The 25,182-nt window shown below is 41.1% G+C and overlaps 1 protein-coding gene across 1 annotated transcript; it reads right to left on the bottom strand.

Annotated features, from left to right (window-relative positions):
* Positions 1-1,324: 1,324 nt before the first annotated feature.
* On the bottom strand, positions 1,325-25,182 carry C6 (complement C6). Its single transcript, XM_048292883.1, has 18 exons — positions 25,046-25,182; positions 23,357-23,514; positions 22,359-22,515; positions 19,959-20,103; positions 19,202-19,343; positions 18,226-18,364; positions 16,041-16,241; positions 14,073-14,313; positions 13,274-13,396; positions 12,162-12,328; positions 11,008-11,233; positions 9,642-9,813; positions 8,532-8,643; positions 7,946-8,078; positions 6,767-6,958; positions 6,133-6,223; positions 4,445-4,686; positions 1,325-2,544 (listed from the first exon to the last, which is right to left on the bottom strand). The coding sequence occupies exons 2-18, from the start codon at positions 23,512-23,514 to the stop codon at positions 2,363-2,365; spliced, it is 2,823 nt and encodes a 940-aa protein (XP_048148840.1). The 5' UTR covers positions 25,046-25,182; the 3' UTR covers positions 1,325-2,362.

The raw sequence follows: 25,182 nt of genomic DNA, 5'->3' as shown, positions 1-25,182 counted from the left end.
ATCCATTTATTGTATTTAGCAGCAGGATTAATTTCTTCTTTTTCTTGATCTCCATCAAGTTGAGACTAGCTGCTGTTCTAGGGAGCTTGACAACATCCCAAATATGTTTCTTTGTAGGGAAAGATGGCCATTTCATATCCAGCCCACTCCCAGCTCCCAGGTGACTTTGCCCAGCCTCCGGCAAGGTGTGACACTTACACATAGGGCAGGTTGTTCAGTAATGGACGTTCCTCATGCATCATGCAATGGGTGAGCAACTGCCTGATGTTTCAGACATAAAGGGTTGCAGTGAATGGGGTGACATCAGACTGGCAACTCATCATGTGTGGAGTTCTGCAGTGCTCCATCATGGGCCCTGTGCATCTTCATAAATAACTTTGGATGCAGGACTGGAAAGCATACTACGTCTGCAGACAATACTGATTTGGGAGGAGCTGTTATCTCCCTCCAAGGCAGAGAGAACCTGCAGAGAGACACTTGATGAGAGGGCTGGGCAATCATCAACATTATGAAGTTCAACGAGGAAAAATGCTGGACTTTGCACCTGGAACAGGCCAATCCTGGATGTATGGACAGACTGAGAAATGAGATGCTGGAAAGCAGTGCCATGGAAAGGGACTTGTGGGTCGTGGTTGATGGCAAGTTGAACATGAGGCAGCAGTGCCCTGGCAGCCAGGAGGGCCAAGCGTGTCCTGGGGGGCATCAGGCACAGCATGGCCAGCCGGGCAAGGGAGGGGATTGTCCCCTCTGCTCTGCTCTGCACTGGGGCGGCCTCACCTCCAGTGCTGGGGCAGCTTTGGGTGCCAAAGGGAAAAAAGATATTAAGCTATTAGAGAGTGTCCAAAGTAGGGTCACGAGGATGGTGAAGGGTCTGGAGGGGAAGCAGTGCAAGGTCTGAGGTCACTTGGTCTGTTCAGCCTGGAGGAGACTGAGGAGAGAGCTCATTGCAGTTACAACTTCTTTGTGAGGAGAAAGTAGAGGGGCAGGGACTGATCTCTGTTCTGTGGTGACAGTGACAGGACCCAAGGGAATGGCCTGAAGCTGAGTCAGGGGAGGTTTAGGTTGGATATTAGAAGAAGGTTTTTCACCCAGAGGGTGGTTGGGCACTGGAACAGGGTCCTGAAGGAAGTGGTCACAGCTCCAGCCTGACAGAGTCCAAGAAGCATTTGGACAATGCTCTCAGGAACATGGTGTGATTCTTGGGGTGTCCTGTTCAGGGCCAGGAGCTAGACTTTGATGATTTGTGTGGGTCCTTTCCAACTCAGCAAATTCAACGATTCTTTTCAATGATTCTATGGGGGATTTTTCCTGATTGTCATTGTTCTGATGTCTGTTGGTAAAAAAAAAAAAAAGTACTTTCAGTTTTCCCCTTCTTAAAAGGCAGGTTTATACTCCTCAGATTTGTAAAATTCTGAGTGCTGAAGGGAAAATTCTAGTTGCAACTGCTCAGAAATGATGATTTGTGACCAAGAAATGCTGGGGGCATGGACCCATGGCTAAGCTGAGGTGCCCCATGCAATTGCTCTCAGGTTTGATGCTGGTGGAGGTGTATACAAGGAATCTGATTGTGATGTATTTCTGGAGACTCCAAGTCGAACCCCTCCAAGAAGAGACACATATTGCAGTAGGACTCTGCCCAGTGCATTGTTCATTAAACATTTCTTTTATATTTACGTACAAATGTAATTTCTTACTTAATTCACCTTGAGGGATATCATAAAAGTCCCTGACAGTGCCTAAAGATCAAACCCAGCAAACAAACACAGAAAGCAAACACCTCCTCTGTTCAGCCACTCCAATTAAAAATCACATCGTTTTGAAGACTTTGTTCGATCATTGCATAATTGTGGTTTTCAGTGTTTTATATTGCTCCTTCCATTTGTACCATGAGTGCAGGTAGCCTCTTGCTACCCGTTTCCCGTTTGATGTCAGAAGTGGTGCTGAAGTGCCTGCTCTGCCTGCATGATGCAGCAGGTGAACTCAGCCAGTGAGACAAGAGTGCAGAGCAGTCACAAGCACAAGGACAAAGCAACAAATGGCTGAGGAAAGTCTCATCCAGCTTTAGGGGACACTAAAGGCAATGTTTCTTTTTCTCCCTTCCCATTGTTCCCCTCCCTTCCTGTGCACATCTCCAGAGCTGCCAGCAAGACAACCCATCTGTATACCCCCCAAACCCAGGTCATTTTCAGACAGAAAAAGCCACTGCCACCCTTCTCCCAGAAAGCTGTTAAACAAGCTGTATTTTTTTTTCTCATCCTTTTGTTTTGATCCATTTATCCTTTCATTATAAACCAAGTTTTTCTGTGGGTGGCTCAGTCTGCGTTCGATGCGATGATCATGGTGTCTGCAGAGAGGCAGTGGGTTATGGCAGGCAGCTCCCCTGCTCCAGCTCCTTCAGTTTGATGCCAGCACACTTCATGGCTGCCAGCATGCAATGACTGACTGTCTTCCTCCTCCCTGTTGTCTCCATTTGGATGCAGTGAGGGCGGATCTCTTCTTTGGGGCACTGGTAAGGCATCAGGCAGGAGCACTGGGTCTGTGTCTCTGGGAATGAATGTGTGGAAATTTAGCAGCAAATGTGATGACTAAAACCAAATTTTATACTTTGATGACATTTCAAAGTCCAACAGGGAAAAACACTCTTGGACGTTTGCAATATATTAGTTACAAAAAGCCTGTAGTGCATACACTAGATGGCTGGATATTAGGAATAGAGACATAATCAGCTTTAAATAACAGTTTTTGCAGCAGTGGCCCATACAAAAGCACAATTGATCTAACTATTTTTATCCACTGGCTTTCCCTGACTTTTCTTCTAAACAAAGATATATTAAGTTGACTTTCTATTCCCAATTATCCTTGAACACAATCTTGCTATGAAATGGAGTCTTAAGGTCCATATTGTGTCAGCTCCTATTTCATTAAAGCTTTCTTTATGAATGCTAAGCTACCTACTGCTGGCCTGTGGTAAAGCTCAGTCCTGCTGGTTATTTCATTACCTATTTCTGATCTAATCAGGTTCTGACTCTTTATATTCTTTCCCAGAAACTCCCTAGGCAGAGTTTCTGCCTTCAGTTTCCTAAAACATGAAAAATGTGTGCTTTCCTCCATTTAGCTTCTTTCATGGTACTGCAGTATCTTCTCTGCAGTATCTTCTGTCCCTGAGTTGATACCAACTACTCACTCTCAGGAAAAACAGAACTTTCATTTCCTAAATGTTTGTGCACACTCATGAAAAGTGGGCTTCTGTGGACATGGTGAAGAGTCCAGTTCTAATCTCTTGAACACCACACTGGCAACTAATCTTATTTAATGTATTTTTCTCCCCTCTCTCTTTTTTTTCTGAACAGCCCCTGTAGGCTTTTGAGAGAAAAAACACTGAAGTGCTGGCACAGCTTGAAGACACTTGCATGGGGGAAGCAGAGCTAGGCTTCTTAGAGGCTCTGGAATAAGTAATTTTTGGAAAACTGTCACCTTTTTCCCAGGAGCACAAGGTGCCTAGAGGTTCCACCAGAGCATGTCCATTGATGGACACACGTGGTCATGCCTTCTGCTTGAGCCCACAAGGAACAACATCTCATGCAGTAATTTTACAGCCACCTACTTCAAATTCTATGCTGCAGAAATCTTGCATCTTCAAAACAGGGGCTTAGGATTGCTGCTGTTGCTTTATTTATTGTTAAGTAGACCAGGTGCGATAAGAATCAGATTTGTCTCTGGCAGCAAGGGATGGAGTGAGTGTGTCTGTCACTCAGCCTTTACCTGGCAAGCACTTGATGTGCCTGGAGCCAGTCAGCACTGCAGACATTTACAGGAAAACCTGCTGCTCTTATCACCTGGTTACACGGTAAATAGCCAAGTTGCACAAGAGTGTTTAGAGAATAATCCTCTTAGGGATTTTACCAGCTTAGCTAGTTCATTAAAACTCTTAATAAACACAGTTTTCACATATGAGTATTTGCAAATTTTACCATTAAAATCCCATTAAGCCTGATGGCCCCAGTCTTGCTTTTGAAGTAGTATCATGATTTAATTTCACAATTTAATTATATGCCATAGAGGGTGTGGCCCAAATTAAATCCTGAAGTACAAATTAGGGGCTAGTAGCCTCACAAGGAATGGGTGAAAATATTACCAACTACATTTTTGTGATTAAAGATTCAAATGTTAATTCTCCTGGAAAAGTTCCCTTTATCTCCAAGTTCCTCTTGTGCCTTTGTAATTGGAAGTAACAACACTACACAGGTTGTGAGTAAAGGGAAAAGGCATTTATCTAAGTGTAACACTAGGTAGCAGGGACACAGGACTGACCACACTTTCACACTCCTCGTGCCCAGAGGAACCACAATGTCTGTAAATCCTGTTCTTGTAGCAGTGAAAGAGTCAGCAGATTTTACTTTTAGATCCAAAGGAATGGCTAAATCTCACCAATCAGAAGTCATACCTTGACAATCCTCCCAGTCATAGCAGGTGTCATAGCCACAGGGCACTTTCTTCAAGCTATTCACAGAGAGTTTTGCCCTCTCAATAGCCCAGTCTAGGTTGGAATTACCATGGCAAGGGCCAGCATGCAAGAAATGAAATGACTTTACTCCAAGGCACATTTCAGCTGAGTACTGACAGCTGGGCTTGGTCACATTCTGTTCAGAAACAGCATGTAGCACGCAGATGTCTTCTGAGTTGTGGCTGCCCAAAGGAAGAAAAGAAAAATTATTTTAGCAGGCTGTGGAACAAGTCCATGCTTTTAAACAGTCCATCAGCATCACATGAAACACACAAAGCTATGGACAGGCTGGATCTAAGGACCTAAGGCTGCCCCAGCAGGACCTGGACCTGATTAAACAAGCACTATGAGCTGGGGAAGCTTTGGTCCTGTCCAACAGCTGGGAGGTAAAGGACATGTGCCTGTACAGGAAAAAGGAGATGCTGTTATCTCCATGAGGATGTGAAATTTCCACAGCTCCTGGGGTGGCTTTTCTGAGTTAATGCATCCCTGCAGCTGTGTGTGCAAGTCTGTCTCTGACGCACAGTTATCATGGGACCAAAGGCAGGCGAAAACAGTCATGCTGCTTGCAGTTTCCTTTTTTCTGTATTGCTCTGGTTACTGAGTGAATTCATTCCTAGAAGGTGCATGCATTTCCAAGCAGCATTATTTTGTGGAGCTTAGTCATTTCCCAAAAAGAGGACCATAAAATCATAGAATGGTTGGAATTGGAAGGAATGGTTTGGATTGCAAGAAACTTTAGAGATCATAGTTCCAACCTTGCGTGCTCCTTGTGCATGGTAGTGACGCTGGAGAAATGATGAGAAAAAAAGGAAGAGTTGGGGGCTCCAGTAGCAGAGAGCAGTGTAGATTAGAAAGATGTGCTGTGGTGTCTCATTACATTAATGTAATTGGGTAATGTAAATGTTGGCAGGTTACAGGAGGTGACCTTGCATATCTCCATGTCAGGCACACATGGAGAGCTGAGTCCAGTGCTGGACTCCTCAGCACAACAGAGACGTGGAACTCCTGGAGCAGGTCCAGTGGAGGGTAACAAAGATGATCAAGGGACTGGAGTATCTCTATTATGAGAAAAGGCTGTGGGAGCTGGGCCTGTTCAGTCTCAGGAAGAGGTGACTGAGAGGGGACATCATCAATGTCTGTCAGTATCTGCAGGGAGGGGTGAGAGGAGGGACCAGGCTCTGCTCAGCGGTGCTGAGCAATAGAACAAGAGGCAGTGGCCAATAAGTGATGCGCAGGAAATATGAATATGAGGAAGAACTGGATTACTGTGAGGGGAATAGGTTGCTCAGAGAGGCTGTGGAGTCTCTCTCACTGAAGATATCCAAGCATCATCTGAACACAATCCTGCGCCGTGTGCTCTGGGGAGGCCCTGCTTGAGCAGGGAGGGTGGACCAGGTGACCACTGGGGACCATTCCACCCTGACTCATTCTGTAATGCTATGACTGTTCATTTATTTCATAGGCTATAAACAGAGATGTCATTTGGATACAGAGGAATAGCTAGTTAATATCTGAACAGAGAGTAGTCTTGATTTGCAGTTGTCTTCCTGCTCTTCCTGTTTGGTATCACAATGGCCTCTTGGTCTATCATTAGAGAAACTTTGACTTCTAATTACAGTACTTACCCACAATCTTCTTCTGGAGACATACAAACACACTGAGATCCAACTTGCTTTTGTCCTGGATTGCAAATACCTCTAATTTTAGTTTGCACATCTGAAACAACAGAGTGAAAACTACTGTAACTATTAAAGAGTGAACAGAAATATCTTACTCTCCTACCATAAAAGCTAAAATGTTTTTATTTCTATTTGTCCTAAGTTTCTCTCTTCAAAAGCTCACTGGTTGGCATGCAACAAGTATTTTCATCAGTCTTTGCAAAAATCACTGGAAAATCCTGTTTAACAAGAGAAGCTGAAGTTTCAATAAAATGAATTTTCCTACTTTGCTTTCACAAAGCCTTGTTAATACAGCTGGGGTTTTGTTTTGTTTGGTTTTGGTTTTAAGCAAACAGTTGCAGTGTCTCAACTTCATTATTAAAGTTTACAGTACACTGCATCCAAAAATTCTGAACTTAATGCAGAAGTTTAGAGCTGAAATTCTGTCACCATGGGAGGCACAAAGTAAAACCAAAATTAATTAACAGCTGCTATATGTCTTAAACCCAGTCATCAGCCTCCTAGTTCTAGCTAGCTGAAATAAACAGTACTGTTAATACCAGCCATGTGGAAACAGTAAAGTATCTGCAGGCATACTAACCTTTTTCACATGTAATAGACTTCCGAATAGGAGGTATCCAGGACAGGTCTTTCCCACAGGTATATTTTGTGTGACCAGTGACTATAAATCCAGCTTGGCAGCTCAGCTTCATTGTTTCACCAATGTTGTACTGTTGCTTAAATGGGGAAATTGCGACACTGTCAGATATTGGTGGCCTGAGGCATACTGAGGCTGTAACAAACAATAAAAAAAAGTATAATTCTTGTTGGTTTAATGCTGTGTGGATATTTACAGAAAGTCATAATGCTTTATCTGAAGAACCATATAAAGACACTCAATGACACTGAACATTTGTCTGACATTCAAAACCAATAAAAATTTAACACAATTAAGTCTAGAAATTTTCAGTGCATTGTCATAGTCTTTAAAATATTTTTCAAGTAATAACTAAATAATGACAATATGTTTCTAATGTATACCAATATAAGTAATTTAATTTTGCTGTTTAAAAATAGTAAGAATAGCATTTAACAGCATATTTTAATTTTTCTTTTGTAAATTAAACAAAGTCAATGGCAATAGAAAGCCCACAAGTATATTCAGGCATGGGGTTTTTTTGTTAAAATGAAGACTAAGTAATTAAATCACACCAAGTTTTAGAAAACTACTGAAATCTCTCTTGTTAGCAAACAGACCAATTCTGATTCTTAATTCTTAACTGACCTATAATTCCTTCAAAGCATTGACTTATGGTAGAGATTTTCAAGGCAGCCTGAGAGCTTGTGGTTAGAAACACATCATCCATTTAATATAAAGGATAGTAGACAAATTTCTATAAGAATGATTTCTTCTTCATAACTGTATCAACTTAAAGATATCTCTGTAAGTCTGAAAACAAAAGGTGAGTCCTTTTGTTAAAGGTATTTAAAACTATAAAAGAGAAGGATCTCACAGCATCCATCTGAGGATTTTCTTATGCACTGGATATTACAATATCCTTATAAAGCACATAATAGCAATGCTTCTGAATTAAAAGAGGAGTGATGTAGTGACTCATGATGTTTTTGCCATGTCTACCTTAAGTACCTTCTTAAAATGTTATCTTTTCAGATATCTTACAGATTCTTTTTTAAAAAACCTGTATTAAAATCTTTTTTGTGTCTTTTTCTTCCATTTCTATTTTGTTGCTGTGCAATTTGTTTGTTTCCTCTTGCTTACGTTGGCACTCAACGTGTTGCTGTGTCCAGACTTGATCTGGCAGACACCGAAGGTATTGATAGCCAATGAGGCTATGACCACTCACACAGGCAATTTCAACTTCCTCCCCCACAGCATACTGGTTCTTTTCGTTCTTTAAAAAAAAAACAACAACAAAACAAAATGTAACAAAAAATTAAAAAACCCAAACCAAAATCCTCTGCAAGAATCTATGGTAACAAGATTGGGCATTGTCAAAGGAAACAATAGCAAAATCCTGATAAGATGTAATAAATGCATGCTTTTCCTGCTCTGAAATATGAGTCATCCACTCACCAATATAATAAGTTTGTCCAGTAGCAGTAACTGATGTCATGGCTACAAAACAAGGATTCAAGGACCACTTGAAAATGAATTTTACCTTGACTTTTCTTCAGTTGCTGGTGTAGTGTGGTGGGCTAGAGTCCCACAGCATTCCTTGAAGACAGCACCACTCTCACTAGCACAGTAGCTAGATTGAGTATCAGACACATACAGCAGAGAAGCTGTAAAATTTCCAGTCTCTGCAACTGCTATACTTTGCTTCTGTATCATTTTTCATGCTCACCCTGATAAAGCCATATTCTGGTGGGTCTGGCTTAGAACATCCAGACTCAGGTTCACCAATCAAGACATTCTCTTCTCTCCTGGCTTCATCATCATTTATACAAGGAGCACCTCTGAAAAGCGAAAATTTGCTGTAAGGATGTATCTTAAGCATTCATGTCACCAAATAACAATGGCAGAATGTCAGGAGAGCTGCAAGTGTGTCCTGTCATCCTCCCTCCATAATTTCATTCTGTTAAATAAAAGATGGTGGACAAAGCATCAGGTTGACAGGGGGGAGAACGTGAGAGCAGTAAAAAGTGCTAAATGCATCTAGCAACATAATTAATTAAATATCTTTATACAGCAAGAAAAAGAGGCAGAAAAAGCAACATAGCAGGAAGTCTCTAAATAATCCATGTAATTCTGCTGCAACCAGGCAGTAGTTACAGGTGGCTGGTCTCTGTGAGTATGGAACTGTACAGCCCATGGTGTCTACCTGAGTAACAAAGAACTGTGGAACCACTGCTTGTAATCCTCTCCTATTCACTCTGAAATCCCCTCTGCAGTCACTATAGCAGGCATAGTGAAAATCCTGTTTCAGCTCCTGGTCCCAGAGGAAAAAAATGAAGACTTGGGCTTGAAGATGAAAAAAACTGAGTCAGTTTGGAGTTAGGATTTGAAGTCGAAACCATGCTAAAATGGTACATCAGGCATACTTAAAGTGGGAATATGAGAAACTTGGTAACTTCATCTGAACTCTCTGTGAGACTTTCAGATCTAAACCTCTAAGAAAAGAGGATGTGATACCAAAAAAACCAGAAACTGTGAACTCCAACAAAGAGAAGCAAAAGATTTCTCCATGTCTTTGGAAAAGAAGCCATGCAAAGCAGCATACAAGATGTACAGGCATACTTTAGTGTGCAATTCATCAGCAATTTTCTAGGAATAAACAATTAATAAATCCAAATGTGAAGCAAATTTAAGAGATTTTGAGACTTTTCCTTCTCTCTGCTCCACTGAATTAATTCTGAGGGGAAAGCTGTGTGCTACTTCTCCTTGATAGTTACAGAGCCACTACGGAGGGCTCCTTAACTATCCCGTGACTATGGAGATCTTTTGGTCTTCTTACCTGTCTGTGAACACAGAGACATAGCAGTCCTCCACTTCTTCCCTCTGCCCTTCACACGGCTTCCCGCCGTTCATTGGGGAGGGGTTATTGCATTCCCGCGTCCTTCTGGTTTTGAAGGAAGCATCGCATGGACTCCATTCAGACCAGCAACCCCATCGGCCATCGACAGCAACTGCAAGGAGTAAAAGAAACACCGTCTTTTGGCAGACAAGTACCATACACAGTATTTATTTTAAGGACACATATGACAGGGACAATGGTAAATTCAAAATAGCCATTTTAAGAAGATTTAAAATTGTTACTGTTAAGGGAGTAGATTGCATCTAGAATATTAAGTTTTCCAAAAGGTGGCCAGCCAAATTCCAGCTGCTTCATAAAACCCTAAAATACATTTACCTTTCCAGTTTTGATTGTAAGTAACATTAAAACCCAGAAGCAGCATATTTTATACTTTTATTGCACACACAGATGTGTGAGTTTTCATGGTACTGACAAGTTTCTTAGATAGGTCATTATTTAATGAGTTCTTAAATAAATCTGAGTTCTAACACCATGTCTAAACCCCAAATCTACATCCCATGCTAGTTAAATTAAAACATTACTACTACTGCCTTCTCTTAACCCCTGGCATGTTTTATCTGTACCACCATGAAACATGCATAAAATTTTTTTATTACACACCCTTTCTTTTGTGCTTGCTATGGACTTTCTGTATCCATCTTTGTCCTCAGTTGTTTATTTCTTTCAAAATATTCCTCTCTCAGGGTCAGATAATGAGACCTGTATCTGCCTAAGTGACTTTACCTTATGTTCCCTTTTGGTCATGGAATATAGACATGTGTAACATCTCTTTTGTTTCCCTTCAGTATGGCACTAGTGCCAATTTAATTCAAAAATGTTTTGCATTAAATTGCTCTTTTAAGTTCTCCAGAATGATGATTATGTTCTCTCTCCTTATGACAACTGAGTTTTCCTTCTAAACTGTAATCAACAATTTTTATCTTCATTAGCCATTTAGTCTTAAGCATAATAGCCTATAGGGGAAACTAAGCAATGGCTTTCTTAATTTTTCGCATCAATTATCTTTGATCTGAATTTCCTCCTTATTGCTGAATAGCTCATGTTATATGATCTTAATTATGTAGCTAAGGAATATTTTACCATATCTTACACTTTCTTTTGAGTCATGGCTATTCAGTTTGATTTTTTTGTTTTTAATCCCTACATTTATTCTTATGCTTTTTGGACATCACCATGTGGTTAGACGTGCTGTGGATTTAGTAAGGGGAAGTTGTGGCAGATTAACCCCTGACAAAGAGATACCAGAAGGACCATATTTGCACGACTAGGCCATCACCCCAAATACCTGCTGTGAAACCCGGAGCCCGCGTCTCGCAGTTGGTGCCATAGGTGCCGGCCTGGCACAGGCAGAGGCACTCTGTCCCGGATAGCACAGGCTTGCCGTTGTTGGGGCAGGGGGCACACTGGCATGGGTCAAACCTGCCCACGTGGTCCTTCAGCGCTCTCCTCAGGTGGCGGCGCTTGGTCACAGCGCATGGCACGTTCCTCACCAGGTCCACGATGGGCGACACCTGGCAGAGAGCTGACAGTCAGCAGGAACTGAAACACAGCAGGGCCCTCACGGGGGAGCCGGAGGATTTTTAAGGTGCTACAGCCTACCTATGAAGCTGTGTCACACAGGAATTATGGATGCTTTAAAGGTGCATGGCAGTGCTATACACCTATATTATCCTGTTCATGCTGCTTTTATTTCCCCAGTATAGGACTCTATGAGCCAGGGGAAAATCAACGAAGTGGGATACTATGTCCTGAAATTTGGGACACTCTCTGTTACACATCACATCACTATGTGATGTAGGGTTTGTTTACATCCAGTCCCTGCCATGTCAGACATCCCTATGCTGCCTTCAGGAGTTCAGCAGCTACAGCAGGGGAGACCTCAGTGGATGCTGCATTCAGGCAGGTTTTGCTATTTGCCTCAAGTGCTGCTGAGCAGCTGCTGTACCAGCTGGGGAGGGAGACAGATCGGTGCACTCACAGCAGCACCAGCACTCTGCATTAAAGGAGCAGGATGGAGATGGGGGGAGTTACTGTTTTGTTTCAGTTTAGCTATGTGACATACTTTGCAGCACAGGCCTGACAAGGGAATGATCCCAGGGGAAGAAAATGTTCCCAGCACCATGCACTGTTTTCCTGTATGGTAACTACCCCTCAGCTACCCCTGAGCTCCTGTTGGTGCTGGAGCAATTCATTCACATTCCTCGCTCTTACTCCCACTGTCCATGGACAATGCAAAACCACTGTGCCTTATAAACCAAAATGCACAAGAAGTTGTCCTAATAAAAGTTCTGTACGTTTATGTTATGCCCATAGTTATGTACATTCATATTACACCCAGCATCATCCTTGTTTACAAGAAAAAATATCTGCACAGATCTATGAAGAGCTGCTAACCAGTTAGCCTTTGCTGTCTCAGTGTTTTTCTTGTTCTTCTCTTACCTCAAAGTCAATCACCACAGGATTGTCCTTTGTTGATTCCAGCCAGTCTGTGAAGACTCTGTGTCCTGGAAAAGCCCCCTTTTTCTCCCAGGCCAGAGCTGCTGCGTACTCTGACCTGCCACCTTTTACCAGGGAGACTGATCGTTCAGCTGACTCCAAAATGGAACCTGAAAGATGATTTCATCACAGTATTTTCAGACAAAGGCCTCCAAAGACAGTTGATATACCAACAGAACTATAAGAAAAAGTATAAGAGGATATTAAAGAACATACTAAGATTAATTTTTTGAAACTATCCTCGGAAAAATGAAGTCAAAGCTCAGAAGAACAATCCCTGCTATGACAGCAGCCTGTGATAATATTCCAAATGGAAGTGTTTGAGACCTGAGCCATGGGACATTCAGAGTGTAAGACAGTTGTGGAAAATGCAGAGGATGCAGCAGCCTCCTCTAGAACACACAACACGGCAGGAGGATCTTTAGTTCTGGCTGTAAACACCCAAGTAACAGAAATTAATCAACTATTGGGGACAAAAACATGGTAGAGGTGATGAAATCCCTATTCTTAGTGATGCCTGACTCCTGCCATTCTCATGGAAAATGTGCCAGCTTTCTGCAGTGTCTGAGACATATTTCTGGCATCCTGGTACCTAAATGTCTGCTTGGCATGAGGAAGGTGGGAAGGGAAAGTCAGGGAGTGTGTTATTGCTCTCTCAGTGAGCTCTGAGCAACTCTTAAAGAAGACCAGGGTCTCAGTCATGGACACAAATTTCTAGCTGTGCTCATTTTCCAGTTCAGCATGCTTGGCCCTGGACCTAGGGACAGGGGTAATTTTTGACAGATCTGTGACCAACTGGAGAGCCAGTGCCACAAGATCCCCAATGATGGTGCTCCAGAGCAGAAGAATAGCACCCCTACATAATAATTTCTTTTGCAAATGAGAATGACCCCAGTGCTTGTGTCAGAGGCAGACAGTGAAACACCAGCTCCTCTGACAGTGGTGGAAGCGCATCTGTAGTTCAACAAAGCTGAGAGGTCACCTGGGGCAGCTGAGGCAAATGATAACTCTCAGGGTAAGTAACAGGACATGAGCCCTATTCTCATCATGGTCACCTTCATGTGTCACAGTCATCCTGTTTGTGGTGCATCTGGTACTGACTTTCTTTTTCTTCCTGAAGAACACACGCTTGGTTGTTTCTGTTCGGACACACTCTGTTGATTCATCAACTGACAGGCCTAGAAATACCAGAGAGCAGCATCTTCATCACCATAACCATGACACATGGCAGGCACCATGCCCCAGGCTCCCACACTGAGGTGAGCCAGCAGGTTCCCCTGCTCCTCACCCACCTCTGGAGACTTCACTACAGCAGGCACCTGCTTCCCCAGGTACAAAGAGCTGAGTCATGCTTTAGTTACCCTCCCATTCCCATGCAAGTTACAGCAGCCACATTAAAGATCACAGCTTTTAACTTTAGATTTCCATTTTTGTGCTATTGTCTTTTTATTTTGACAGTCTAGTAGTCATGGGAAAATTTTAAAGTAATTTCTAATGCAAACCATCAGTTTTACTGACTGTATCCCAAAAAGTACCACTTATACCTCTCAGACCTCAGTCCCATGCTGTAGGATGCTCAAACACCTTTTCCTGGTGGCACCTGGTCTTGGTCTGAAGGTCTTAAGTGGTTTCCCTGAACACAGTGACATTTACCAAATAAGGAGTCTCCTGAACTTTTCAAAGACAGTGTAAAGCAAAAATTTCTTCTTGCTCTATATGCAAGCAATGTGAGTAATTACCGAGTATGTGAATGTCAAAAGTTTTTTTGCTGTTGGAGAACTTATGATGTGGTGTAAGACCTTAAAACGGGGATAAGAAAAGCTGTTAAACAAATAATGATATTTTATTACATACCTGAGTTCTGCAGTTCCTCAGAGCTGTACTGGTAAAGAATATCATAGGAACCACCCATCTTCCCAGAGGTGTAGTAATGAGTGCCAAAGTCATCAAATATTCTGCTGTATAAAGCATAGTTGTACTCCAGGGGCAGGTGGTTAAGTGCTTTTAGAAAGGCATCTGAAAGCTGCAGATCTGACTCTTTCATTGTGAAGTTTGCAACAGAAATTACTTTATGGACTCTGATAAAGTTGGAATTCTAGAAATAAGAAAAGGGAAGTCTTAATACCTTATGTGCTTATTTATATGCATATACGCAAAATATATGCATGTGATATATAAAAATATATATGTGCACATAAATGTGTATCGATATAGATAGATAGATAGATAGATATACATATTTTAACATATAGATCTGAATGTGACCTCCCAAAGCCCAGGAAAATTCCTCCCTCCTTTTAAGTGATCAATATAAACTTCTTTTTTCACTGTTTAAGGAAATGTTGCACATTTACTTGTAGGTCTCTCAAACATACACAAGTACACATCTATCTACAAACACCCATTAATACAATTTATAGAGCTAGAGATAAAAATAGAGACTTCCTGTATGGTACAGTAGAGAACACGAAGAAGACCCAAGGTAAAACTCTTACTGCGGATTCATTAACAAAGGATTTTAAACTATCATCTTTAGCCAACACCAGACTAAGTTATTGGCGTGTTTCGGTGATTTCACAGAATCACGGAATGGTTTGGGTTGGAAGGGACCTTAAAGACGTCTAGTGTCAACCCCAGTGCTGTGGACAGAAACAACTTCCACTGGACCAGGTTGCTCAAAGCCCCATCCAACCTGGCCTTAAACACTGCCAGGGATGGGGCATCCACAGCTTGTCGGGGCAACCTGTGCCCGTACATCACCAACTCCCATGACAACAAGGCTGAAAACCAATGTATGCAAAAGAACCTTTCTGGTGGACATTTAATTTAAACTAACATTTCCATAATTATCACTGGTCTGGGTTTAAACCAATAAGAAGCCACTGTTCCAGAAAAAAAACTTGCCAATTGTACAAGAGAGCAGCTTGATCTGTGTACAGGTATCTACGTGGCCATGAAAGTGAACTGGTTTCCAGCTGTTGGAACTTCAGGATAGTTACATTCAAACTAGAAGCAATAGACTCTTTAAGCAATCAAGTTGCTTAACCATTTGGACAAGTGAGCAAGGCCTGCAGCAAACTTCCATCACAGGAAATCTTAAGACTAATATTTTCGCAGAAGTTTCACTCTAATCGCATTAGAACTCTTGGGTTTCAACAGGCCTTAGCTTCATTCAGTCCTGTGGCCTTTCCCATGCAGAAGTGCAAACAATAGCCTGTCATTTACTGCCATTAAGCTTTAAAGACACGTATTTTATACCCTATAATATTCATTTGCATTACAGATGCAGAATCTTACGGAAAAATTGTTTTCAGTTCTGAGAAAATTTTCTATGGATGTGTTATTCCTGAGATATCTTTACAACCAAGTGCACCTTGGCAGACGTGAGACTGCAGTAGGTAAGTTAGTTACCAGATAAAAAAATAATGCAGATTAATACCCAGTAAATGCCTATGTATGACATTCCTGAGTGCACTTCCTTTATTTTAGAGTTGTCTGCTACTGTTAGGTATTATGCCCTCTTAATCTATACATAGGATAGGGGAAGGAGTGGCTTAGCCAGTATGATAATGTCAAATCTACACTTTTTAATAAAAAGTGGAATAAGCCTATGGTTTCTGTACTAAACCCAGAAAATCATGTTGCATTACAAAAAGTATTTTACAACCAGGAATATCTTGTAGTGTCAGAAGAGGATTTTTTTAATCCCTAATTCTAGTGGTCCAATGTCTTGATAAGGAAAGTAGCCTTTGGTAGCCCAGTTCCAAAATGAGCAGACAGAAATCAATCGAAAGAAAGAAACTGAAGGCAACATTCAATTACCTTTTCATATGAGGCTTTAATAGCTTTCTTGAAGGAGGAAGACGATGTAACTCGGACCCTTTTCTTTTTTGAGAATAAAAATGGGATACCAGAAGAACCTTGACTACTATGAGTGGATGATCTACTGTCAGAAGCACTATCACTCAGGGGAGTTAAATCTTTGTAGAAATCTGATGTTACATCATCCTCTTCATCTGTTACCTGGCAATTCAGTAAAGCAAAATGTATTTGCACAAATAATAATCTGAAACAGAAAACTATTAAGCAAAAAATCCTTGATTTCTTGATTTTTTTAATGGAAAAAATATGCCTGGTTATTTCAGATGGTAAAATAAGCTACAAAACTGTTCTTAACACAAAAGATGAGACTGAGAAAGGCTAATAGGCAAGATGAATACAAGGTAAGAAGCAGACTTACTAATAGTCATTTATACAAAAATGACAAAAAAGCATGTAACACTTTCTTCTAAAGCTTCGCACCCCTGTGCCCTAAAGCTCAGGAATAATTTTCAACAAGTTTCAACATACTTTTAAGAGAATTCCAGACATGTATGTTCTGTCCACATTATGACTAATTCCCAACCCCATGGCTTCTGTATTGTACAAGACAGAGTTTGATGTTTCCAGAACTTTTTTCTTAATTCCCAGCTGGAAGAATGAACAGGTTTCCAGAGGAGGGTCTTAGAGTATACTTGGACAGTTAGCACTTACACTACATGATGGATTAAAGGCAGATGAAGAGGAATTGTGAGCAAACCTGCTGATCAAGTTGCTAAACCTCAGTGGTGGTGTTGAGCAAAGCACCAAGACAACCTCAGCATCAGATCAGAAATTACTTATTTACCAAAAATTGGAAAAATCCCTGTGGGTTTTTGAAAACTGAGATTTTTTTTCCCCTCCTCTAGACTTGTCTGTTTAATAGGGCTGCTAAGGATTTTGGGAGATGAGGTGGTCCATTCCCCCACTCCACTTCCATTTTACAAGTCATACGGCTTTGTGGGAAAATACACTGGAGTTCCAAGAAGGCCTGATCCAGTGACCCTTCTATATGAGAAGCTACTCTAAATGTTAAAAGATAAGACGCACTCCTAAAGATGAGTTTCACAAACCTTTAACAGTTCTGCAAATAGACATCAGTAATTAAATGAACCTTATAGGCTATAAAGAGACCTGGGCAAACCAAGTGTTGGTTTTCCCCTCTGAATATTTCTGCACACAGTAATTTTTCACTGTTGTTGACAAATCCTGCATGTCATGGCCAATTCAATTTCAGTCTCTGTGGAATGTAGCAGGGTGTCCTTTTTTCAGTTGCTTCTGTTAAAGTAATTCTAAAACCTCACAACATGTGTGGCAAAAATCAGCAGTTCAGTTTTCATCCATTAATTGAGCTTTCTTCACATCCTGCATTCTTTCCTTCCCAATGCAGCATCTACTGGCTTCAAACACCAAACATCTACTGGCGCATATGTACACCACTAGATGTTGTCCCCCAGCCACAGTATTCAAAGAATTTTCTAAATGCTAGTGTCATACAAAAAGGTATTAGTGGTTCCTAGATTTTCTATAAGATATACTCCCTGTCCATTTTGGCCATTCCTTGGCCTGTCCTGTAAGCCTCCTCTCCAGTCTGTGTATTTTTTTTCCTCCTGCTTCCCAGGCTCAGTGCCTGCCTCCTTTCCTTGCTGCACTGTGGAGGGGCTGGACAGGAAACAGGCAGGACTGAGGGGTTGAAATGGCTCAGGGAGGAACTGTGTTCCGAGGCTGCAGGTGACAGGAAGGGAGCTGGAGTCAGTAGCTGCAGCCATTGGTACTTCAAGTATACAGAAGTGATGCTGGAATAAGATTTGGAGTTGAACAAGCCTCTGCCTAGGTGATGTCTGCCTAGGAGAACGCCCTTGGTACAAAGTCAGAAGAACATAAGGCCACAGCCACAAGGAAGCAGGAGAAATTCAAAGCAATCATATTGACTTTGATATATGATGCATTCAGTTAACACAGATCTTAAAGGCATGAGTGGAGCCAGAAAACTTACCTGCTTTCCACACATCAACTGAAGCATGTTCAAGCCTCACCAGGTTGACAAATCTTGTTCTAAAAAATATGGTACTGCCTAACACTTGAGTGCTTAACTTGGATTGTAATTTTAGCAAGGGTTTTACAGCTGGGAGCTGCTGCTTGAGAGTACCTGAAAGCTGACAGCCTCCAGATTCGCAGGGACACGATACAATTTCCTTGTCTCGTTGTGCTTCACTGTTGTACATTGTCCTCCATTGAATGAGTTGCCAAGAACTTCCCCTCGGCTCTCTCCTGCCAGAATGTGAAATCTAACAAAAAAATTATTTCCAGGGATTAAACAACTCCAGAAAGATATATGGACTTGAAACATGTAATGATATATGGCTGCACTGAGGTATTGTAGATTTGACTGAGAGCATGAGCATCTGGGTGATGTTACTACTTTGAAAGAAATTACTCTACAACTACTTCTCATTCACACTGAATTCACCTGAAAAATGCAGTAGCATCAATCCAGTTTCCTACTTTCCAGCAGTGCCTAATCTTACTGATAACCCCAATGTCAGCATAAGGCTCTTAAGCAGAGAACCTAAAAATTGTTCTAGGAAAATGAGCTAGTGGTTCCATTTCTACCATAAGTGATGTTACTGGACAACACTGAGATCAAAATTCAATTTAAAAATACAAGCCTGCTTGGGACAGGCATCCCATGTTTAGGCTTTATATTGCTTTAATTAATAGCCTGGAAGTAGTTGGTACCCTGTGAAGTGTCACACAGACAAATGACATCTGTAGACGAACATCCTCAAAATTTCTGAAGCACTTGGCACAATGTACAGGCAAGTAATTCCATGAGCTGGAAGTTGCCCGTACCTGATGCTCTGGTTGCTGTGAGACAGGAAAAATCATTCAGGGACAGTGTTCCTTGACACATCTGGTCTACCAGCAGTGCAGAGCAAGACTGGAAGATGCAGTAGGCAAGTTCTAGCCTGATAGGTTTATTGTATTTTTATAATTTCTCACCAGTTTTGAGAGATTATATGTTTTAATGAATGCTCTCACATGCTAACTGAGAATTATTTTGTTTATGTAAATTAGTGAGGTAACAACTAAAGCTTAGGAAAAAATTAGCAAAGTTGGCTTACCCACTGCCTATTAATTGCACACCTGGGATGCTCTCATACTTTCGGTTACACACAGTCTTTTTCCTTCCACAGTTTCTTTCATCAGAGTTGTCCCCACAGTCATTTTCTCCATTACATTCCAATGTTTTTGAAATACAGCGACCTGCACCAGAGAAACAGCAGCCACAAAGGTTCATCATGTCTGAATGCAGAAAAGGGCAGTCTTGTCTTTTTCACTTGCAAAGGTTGCCATAGATGTTGAGACTGAGTTAGTGTAAAACCGGGATTATCCCAATTAAGAAATGACTGTTTCAATTCTGCGAGTTTTGCCTCATTTCAAGGTTGCAAAGGCTTAATTTTAGTTTGGCAAAAGGATATGTGGATAAAATTATGTAGTCTAATCAGGTATATTTAAATTGAAGCAAACAAGAAATAGGCCCAAGCCTAATAAAAACAGTGAGAATTTATGTTCAGACAAGCTGTATGGATATGTTTGTAAATTAAAAATTTGTGCAAAGAAATGCTATTGGAACAGCGCTACCATCCAGCTACCATTATCATAGTGACATCCCAGGCTAGAGACTGTATTTTAATTACTTATAGAAGAAACTGGAGACATAAGCTGCTAGTAATATACATAAAATGCTCACATAGACTTTTCTCCCTGGTCCCTTTCCCCTGGAATTTATGCATGGAATGTATGGATCTCTTTTGTCTCAGTATCTAATCTTTTAACTAACTGGTAATACTGTTGTAACACAATGAGGATCATCATTACCACTCTCACACCGAAATTTATTCTTGCAGTCAACTTCCACTATGTTGCAGAGCTTAGCTGGGAAACATGGACGGGACTCCACCAGCGGCTCGGTGCAGGCCTGACCCCCAAACTGGGATGGTCGCAGGAGTGTCCGGGTACGGAACTGAAAGGCAGAAGAAATAAACCCTGGGTTGTTTTTGTGAGCTGTGTTTGTAGTTAAGTGCCACCCCAGGCAGAGCCACACACCTCAGCGCTGCTGAAGCTTTATTGAAACCAGAGTCCTGAAGGAAATAATCAGTCATTCTTGTCCTTGCATTCTACCATGCCATCATCCCAGGTGAGGCAGGCAGGGAACTGATATCCAAGAGTTTCATTAGTCCTGATGGAGCATGCATGATTAAACTGAGACAACCTGGTCTACATCACTGAAGGAATCAGAAATTCAGTCCCTTTATCTCCAGTTTTAAATGTACAGTAGGAAATGGTGTGACAACAGGCTTACAGAGATTTTTCCCGTTCTTTGCCATCTCTATTGAAATAGAAATACCCTGACAGTGACAACCCATCCAGCTTGCCTCCCACATGTGGGACCTCTTGTCTGAGGAGAACTGGATGACTTGAGGGGACAAAAATGCTTTTCCTGAAAGTTTCTGGGAGCTCATTGAGTTTTTCTTCCCCAAGACAGTGCCCTCCACACAGAACAGTAAAGTTGAAGGGTTGTAGATAAAGCACTTCAGATATGTTTTCCACTCCACAGGACTTCTGGTGAGACCTGTCCACATGTGACTGAACAGTTTCTCCTCTAAGAATTTTTCCCACTGGAAAAGTATGGTTGCCTGCAGACTTCTCTCCCTGTAGACAGACCCTGGAGACAAATAATGCAGGAAGATTCTAGTAAAAATCAGTAACCAAGTGACTCTGAAGGGAGAGTGCAAAGAGCAACACCAGAAAGTTTTCAAGCTAATGAGAACCATTCTTTACACTCTATTTCAGTTCCTTAAAACTCGCTGTATTATTTGTGAGAGCTTCCACTTGTTTATCCCTCCCCCTCAGGGAACTTGCTTACACTGATCTTCACTCTTACATTGTGAGTCAGGTCCTCCATTCTGTAGGTTGTTCTTATTTATAAAGGTCACAGGCAATGATCTTTATAGTTTGGAGGGGAAAATGGACCACAGTCCACAAAAGTACCTTTTTGCTTGAAGAAGCATATATGTTAAATCAATATTTAAAATTAGTAAAAATGAACAATTTTATATATGGATGTAAGGTAAGAAACTCAGACATATAAGAAGGTATTGAAATCAGTCGAGAGGAACACTCCCTTTCAGCTCTTGAAGTTTCTGCCTCCCAGTCTCTCACTGATTCTCCTTGCTCTGCTCTCACACTGTCCATAGTTGCAACCCCACAGCCTGGTTCACTTCCACATCTAGAACAGCTTTTTCATGTCTTTCTCATCCTGTTTGGGCATCAGAAAATTATATGTAAATGTAAAGCTATACTTATGATGTCTGACAGGTTTTTCAGGATTGTTTTTCAGGCATGAATTTCTGAAGCCAAGGGGTACACACAGAGGGATGTAGGCTGTGTCTGCACAGAACCTCAGAGCTGCTCTCATGGTCAGTGTCAAAGCTCAGACCCACCAGCCATACAACTACCCCAAGCAATCAGCAGTCCACTCCCCTCTATCCTCTACTACCTTATATTTTTCAGGGCTTGGTTTATTTAGGTCAAATTCACTTGAATCTGACTTTTCATTTCTTCCCTCTCTGCTGTCTCACCTCTAAGTCTACCATTGTCAACAAAGAAAAGCCCAGGAGGAAGAAACACCATCCTGGGGTTTTTCCCACAGATAGTAGCACATCTACCTGTCAGGGGTTTTTTTGTGCATTCTGTGAAGGTTCAGGGAATGGTGCTCTGTACTTCTTAACAGCAATGTCAAACATCCTATCAGTGCGAGACACAGCCTGAGAATTTCTAGCCACTGGCACTTAGGATTTGTTGACTCTTTTCAAGAGATTATTTGATCCTATTTTTCTTGTCTTTAGAACATACAGAATGCTATAGATAAGCTAAGATTCTGTGACTTTCTCCTGCTTAAGCAGACATGTACATTTTACAGTTTAGTTTATTCTTTATGTGAAAAACTCACCTTTAATTATGGCAGTGGAAACTTTGAAGCAAGTTTATCATAAACATCACAAGCAATGTCATAAATTGATTTACTCTACTAAATCATCCTTTTCTGGTTTGCTTATTTTAACTTGTTCTCTCCAGCTCCTACTGTATAATTCATAACCAATTTCCCTTGTTAACTTAAACTGTCATTTTCCAGATCAATTGCCGTAAAGTTGAAACAAGGAGATCTCTTTAGCATAATTTCTTGCATTTAACCCATATAATATATTTTCTACCTACTTGTTTTTTAACACATGGGTCACATTCTGACCAAGGGCCAAAGTCTCCAAGCTGACAGTTGATAGGACATGCTTGCTGGTTACATGCTCGAGATTCTTGCTTTGTGCACAGCTGATCACAGAAGTTTTGGCTATAATATTCATCCATTCTTATTTGCCTGAAAAAATGTAAAAAATTATGCTAGGAAAGAATAGACAGATCGTAGGTGTTCTCTACCTGTGGGTGAAGCCTGACAAAATGATTTGAACCCAACTAAGAAACCCTGAGAGATAATACAAAATAGCAGAACGCTGATTACAAGAAAAATCCAAATATGCCTTAAGTTTAAAGAGCAATTCTTTTTGATTCATGTCACTTCAGATGTCCCAGAGGATAGTTACAGGCCGAGTCAGGAAGAAAAGAGGGGATTTCTCACAAGTTTAGATTATACCACAGAGCTGCATCAAATTTGATGCTGCTGAATCTTTATTTGAGTTCAACTGCTGCCATAAAACTAATGGTGCAGGGAGGAAATTTGGAGCTCCCCCCTCCCACAGCGTTGTGCCCAGTGCAGGGCTCCCAGGGTGGGACACTGAACACCAGCTGCGTGTGTCCACAGGGGCTGAATGCTCAGTGCATGCTGCCAGCAAGGACACTGCTGTCCTCCTCACTACATCTATCAGCAGACATTGGTTTGTTTGGTGGCACTGGATCATAGGACTAGAATGGTCTGAGTTGGAAGGTATCTTAAAGATCACTTAATTCCAACCCTCCCCTTCCCTCCCTGCCTCACAGAGAGCTATTGTATTGTATATACAATATATATGTTGTATATACAAAATTTTGTAATTTTAAAGTCTTGCACTTAAAAGATGATCTATTTATCTGATGAACACTTGAGCATGATAATTTTTCTCAATATATTAGGGAATGTGGAGCTTTGGACACATGCCCCCCTCTCCAGAAGTGTTACTTTCACAGAAAAGAAACACAGAAGTAATGAGATGGCTTGGTCCTACCTGTGCCTGGTCTGTGTACCGAAATTGCAAGTCTGTGAGCAGGCAGACCACGACCCCCATGGGTAATGCTCACAGTAGCACCCCTGGCTGGTCCCAATCACCAGGCTCAGCAGGACCAGGTGCATTGGTACAGTCACGCCCATGATGAAGGTGTCCATCTACATCACAGAGACGAGGAACAAAAGCTCAAGAAACTACCACTTAGTTATGCCAGAGTTCTTACAGAGATGTCTCTTCTAATATGTAGAGTCTGTGAATCTGCTTCAAAATACAAAGGTGCTGAGCAGGGCACCTAGAAAGGGGCAATCACGCAATTGTAATTCAGTCAATACTTTAAGGACCAGAAGTCACAATGGGTTTTATGGCCACTTATTTATCAGGAGTACTAACCACAGCTGTGCATTATTTCTGTTTCAGAAGCTGCTTATAAATTATTTTGGATGTGACTAATAAAGATCTGCTACTGTTCTTCATTGCTTAGAAGTATTCTCAAAAGTATTTTCTAGAAATACAATAACGTAAGTTATTCCTATGCAGTATGTAAAACAACAAACAAGACCTTAAGACTAAGCAACTCCATCTATTAGCCTGTAACCAATTCATTTTCACATGCCTATAAATCCCCTTTGCATAAACATTTTACTGCAGCGAATTCTCCCTTGTCAAAGTTTTGATTGGCTTGTTGAAACTGCAAACTATCACTATTCAAAGCTACTCTGAATTTTCCACCAGCAGTAGAAACAGAACATCTAGCCTATTTCTCACTCCAGTGGTCAATCAAACTTTATTTGCTGAGACAGAAGGTTATAGGCAGTCTTTAGGAAGTAATAATACTTGGCAAACTAAAAAAAACACCCAAAGATCTTCCAGAAAAATATGTATTAATTGTAAAATGCAAACATTATCATGAGGTTGAATCAACACTAAATTTGACAGGCTGTTACAGTAGAGCATTATAAATTGGGTTTACCTCAAAAAAAAACCCAAATAAAACCCAAACCCAAATATAAAGTTTAAAACCCAAAGCATTTATTTCAAAACAATACCCTGAAATACTTAATTTCAAAAAGTTTGAAATTAATTGTGCAATTCTTTTCTCGTTTAGGTTTTTAGCCACATGTGCTATTTTGATTTGTATACTTTGCTGAAAAAAAGGGAATTGCATCAAATCAAAACATTACCTCCTCCCCTAGCAAGGAAAGACAGTAAGTCTTCACACTGCTGTGCAGTGAGAACTTGCAGCACTTTTTACATGGAAAGCCCGTCAGTGAACAAGTCTTTCAGAGAGATTTAAGTATAATCAAATAAAAAATATGGTAAGACAGAGGAAGTAGCAGTCTTGCCAGTGGACCAAGAAGAGAACAGATATTACATCTTTTTCCTTAAGAGTTCCTGGCTTCTTGCACCAACAATGCTGGCTTAGAAAAAACATGAAGCCCTACAGAACAATTACTTGCTTCATTCCTTCACTGGGCTGCACATACAAAAACACTCTTTATTCTCATCAGTGAGCAAAACACCAACCAAACAGTGCATCAGAAGCCATACAAATATTAGCACATGAGAGAGTAATTCAACATTTTAAAGAAATAGAACAAAACAAACTCCACAGAACACTTCTCCATAGGTCTTGTAACCTGTGTGCATTGAAACCAACCAAAAAAAAAAAAATCTTCCTTTTTAACTTACTGTAAGACTGTTACCGGAAAAGTCAGTCTACGTTGCAGACTGGTGCGACCCTGGTGTGGTTTGCTGCAGTCTTTCAAGTGAAAGGCCAGAGGCTGTGTTTGATTTGGTTATCTTTTAATGAAGGCAGATTGATCTGG

This window comes from Corvus hawaiiensis, chromosome Z, assembly GCF_020740725.1.
Source record: "Corvus hawaiiensis isolate bCorHaw1 chromosome Z, bCorHaw1.pri.cur, whole genome shotgun sequence".
NCBI classification, from domain to species: Eukaryota; Metazoa; Chordata; class Aves; order Passeriformes; family Corvidae; genus Corvus; species Corvus hawaiiensis.
This window is presented reverse-complemented; position numbering and strand designations above follow the sequence as displayed.

Bases quoted from the DNA above. Each gene is read 5' to 3' on its own strand.
- C6 (XM_048292883.1), bottom strand. From the start codon at position 23,514: ATGGACACCTTCATCATGGGCGTGACTGTACCAATGCACCTGGTCCTG. The intron at 16,242-18,225 runs GTACTCTCAAGC...CTGAATTGCCAG, and splicing joins TGGAGGCTGTCAGCTTTCAG to GTAACAGATGAAGAGGATGA. The intron at 4,687-6,132 runs GTAAGTACTGTA...TCCTTTGGGCAG, and splicing joins TCTCCAGAAGAAGATTGTGG to CCACAACTCAGAAGACATCT.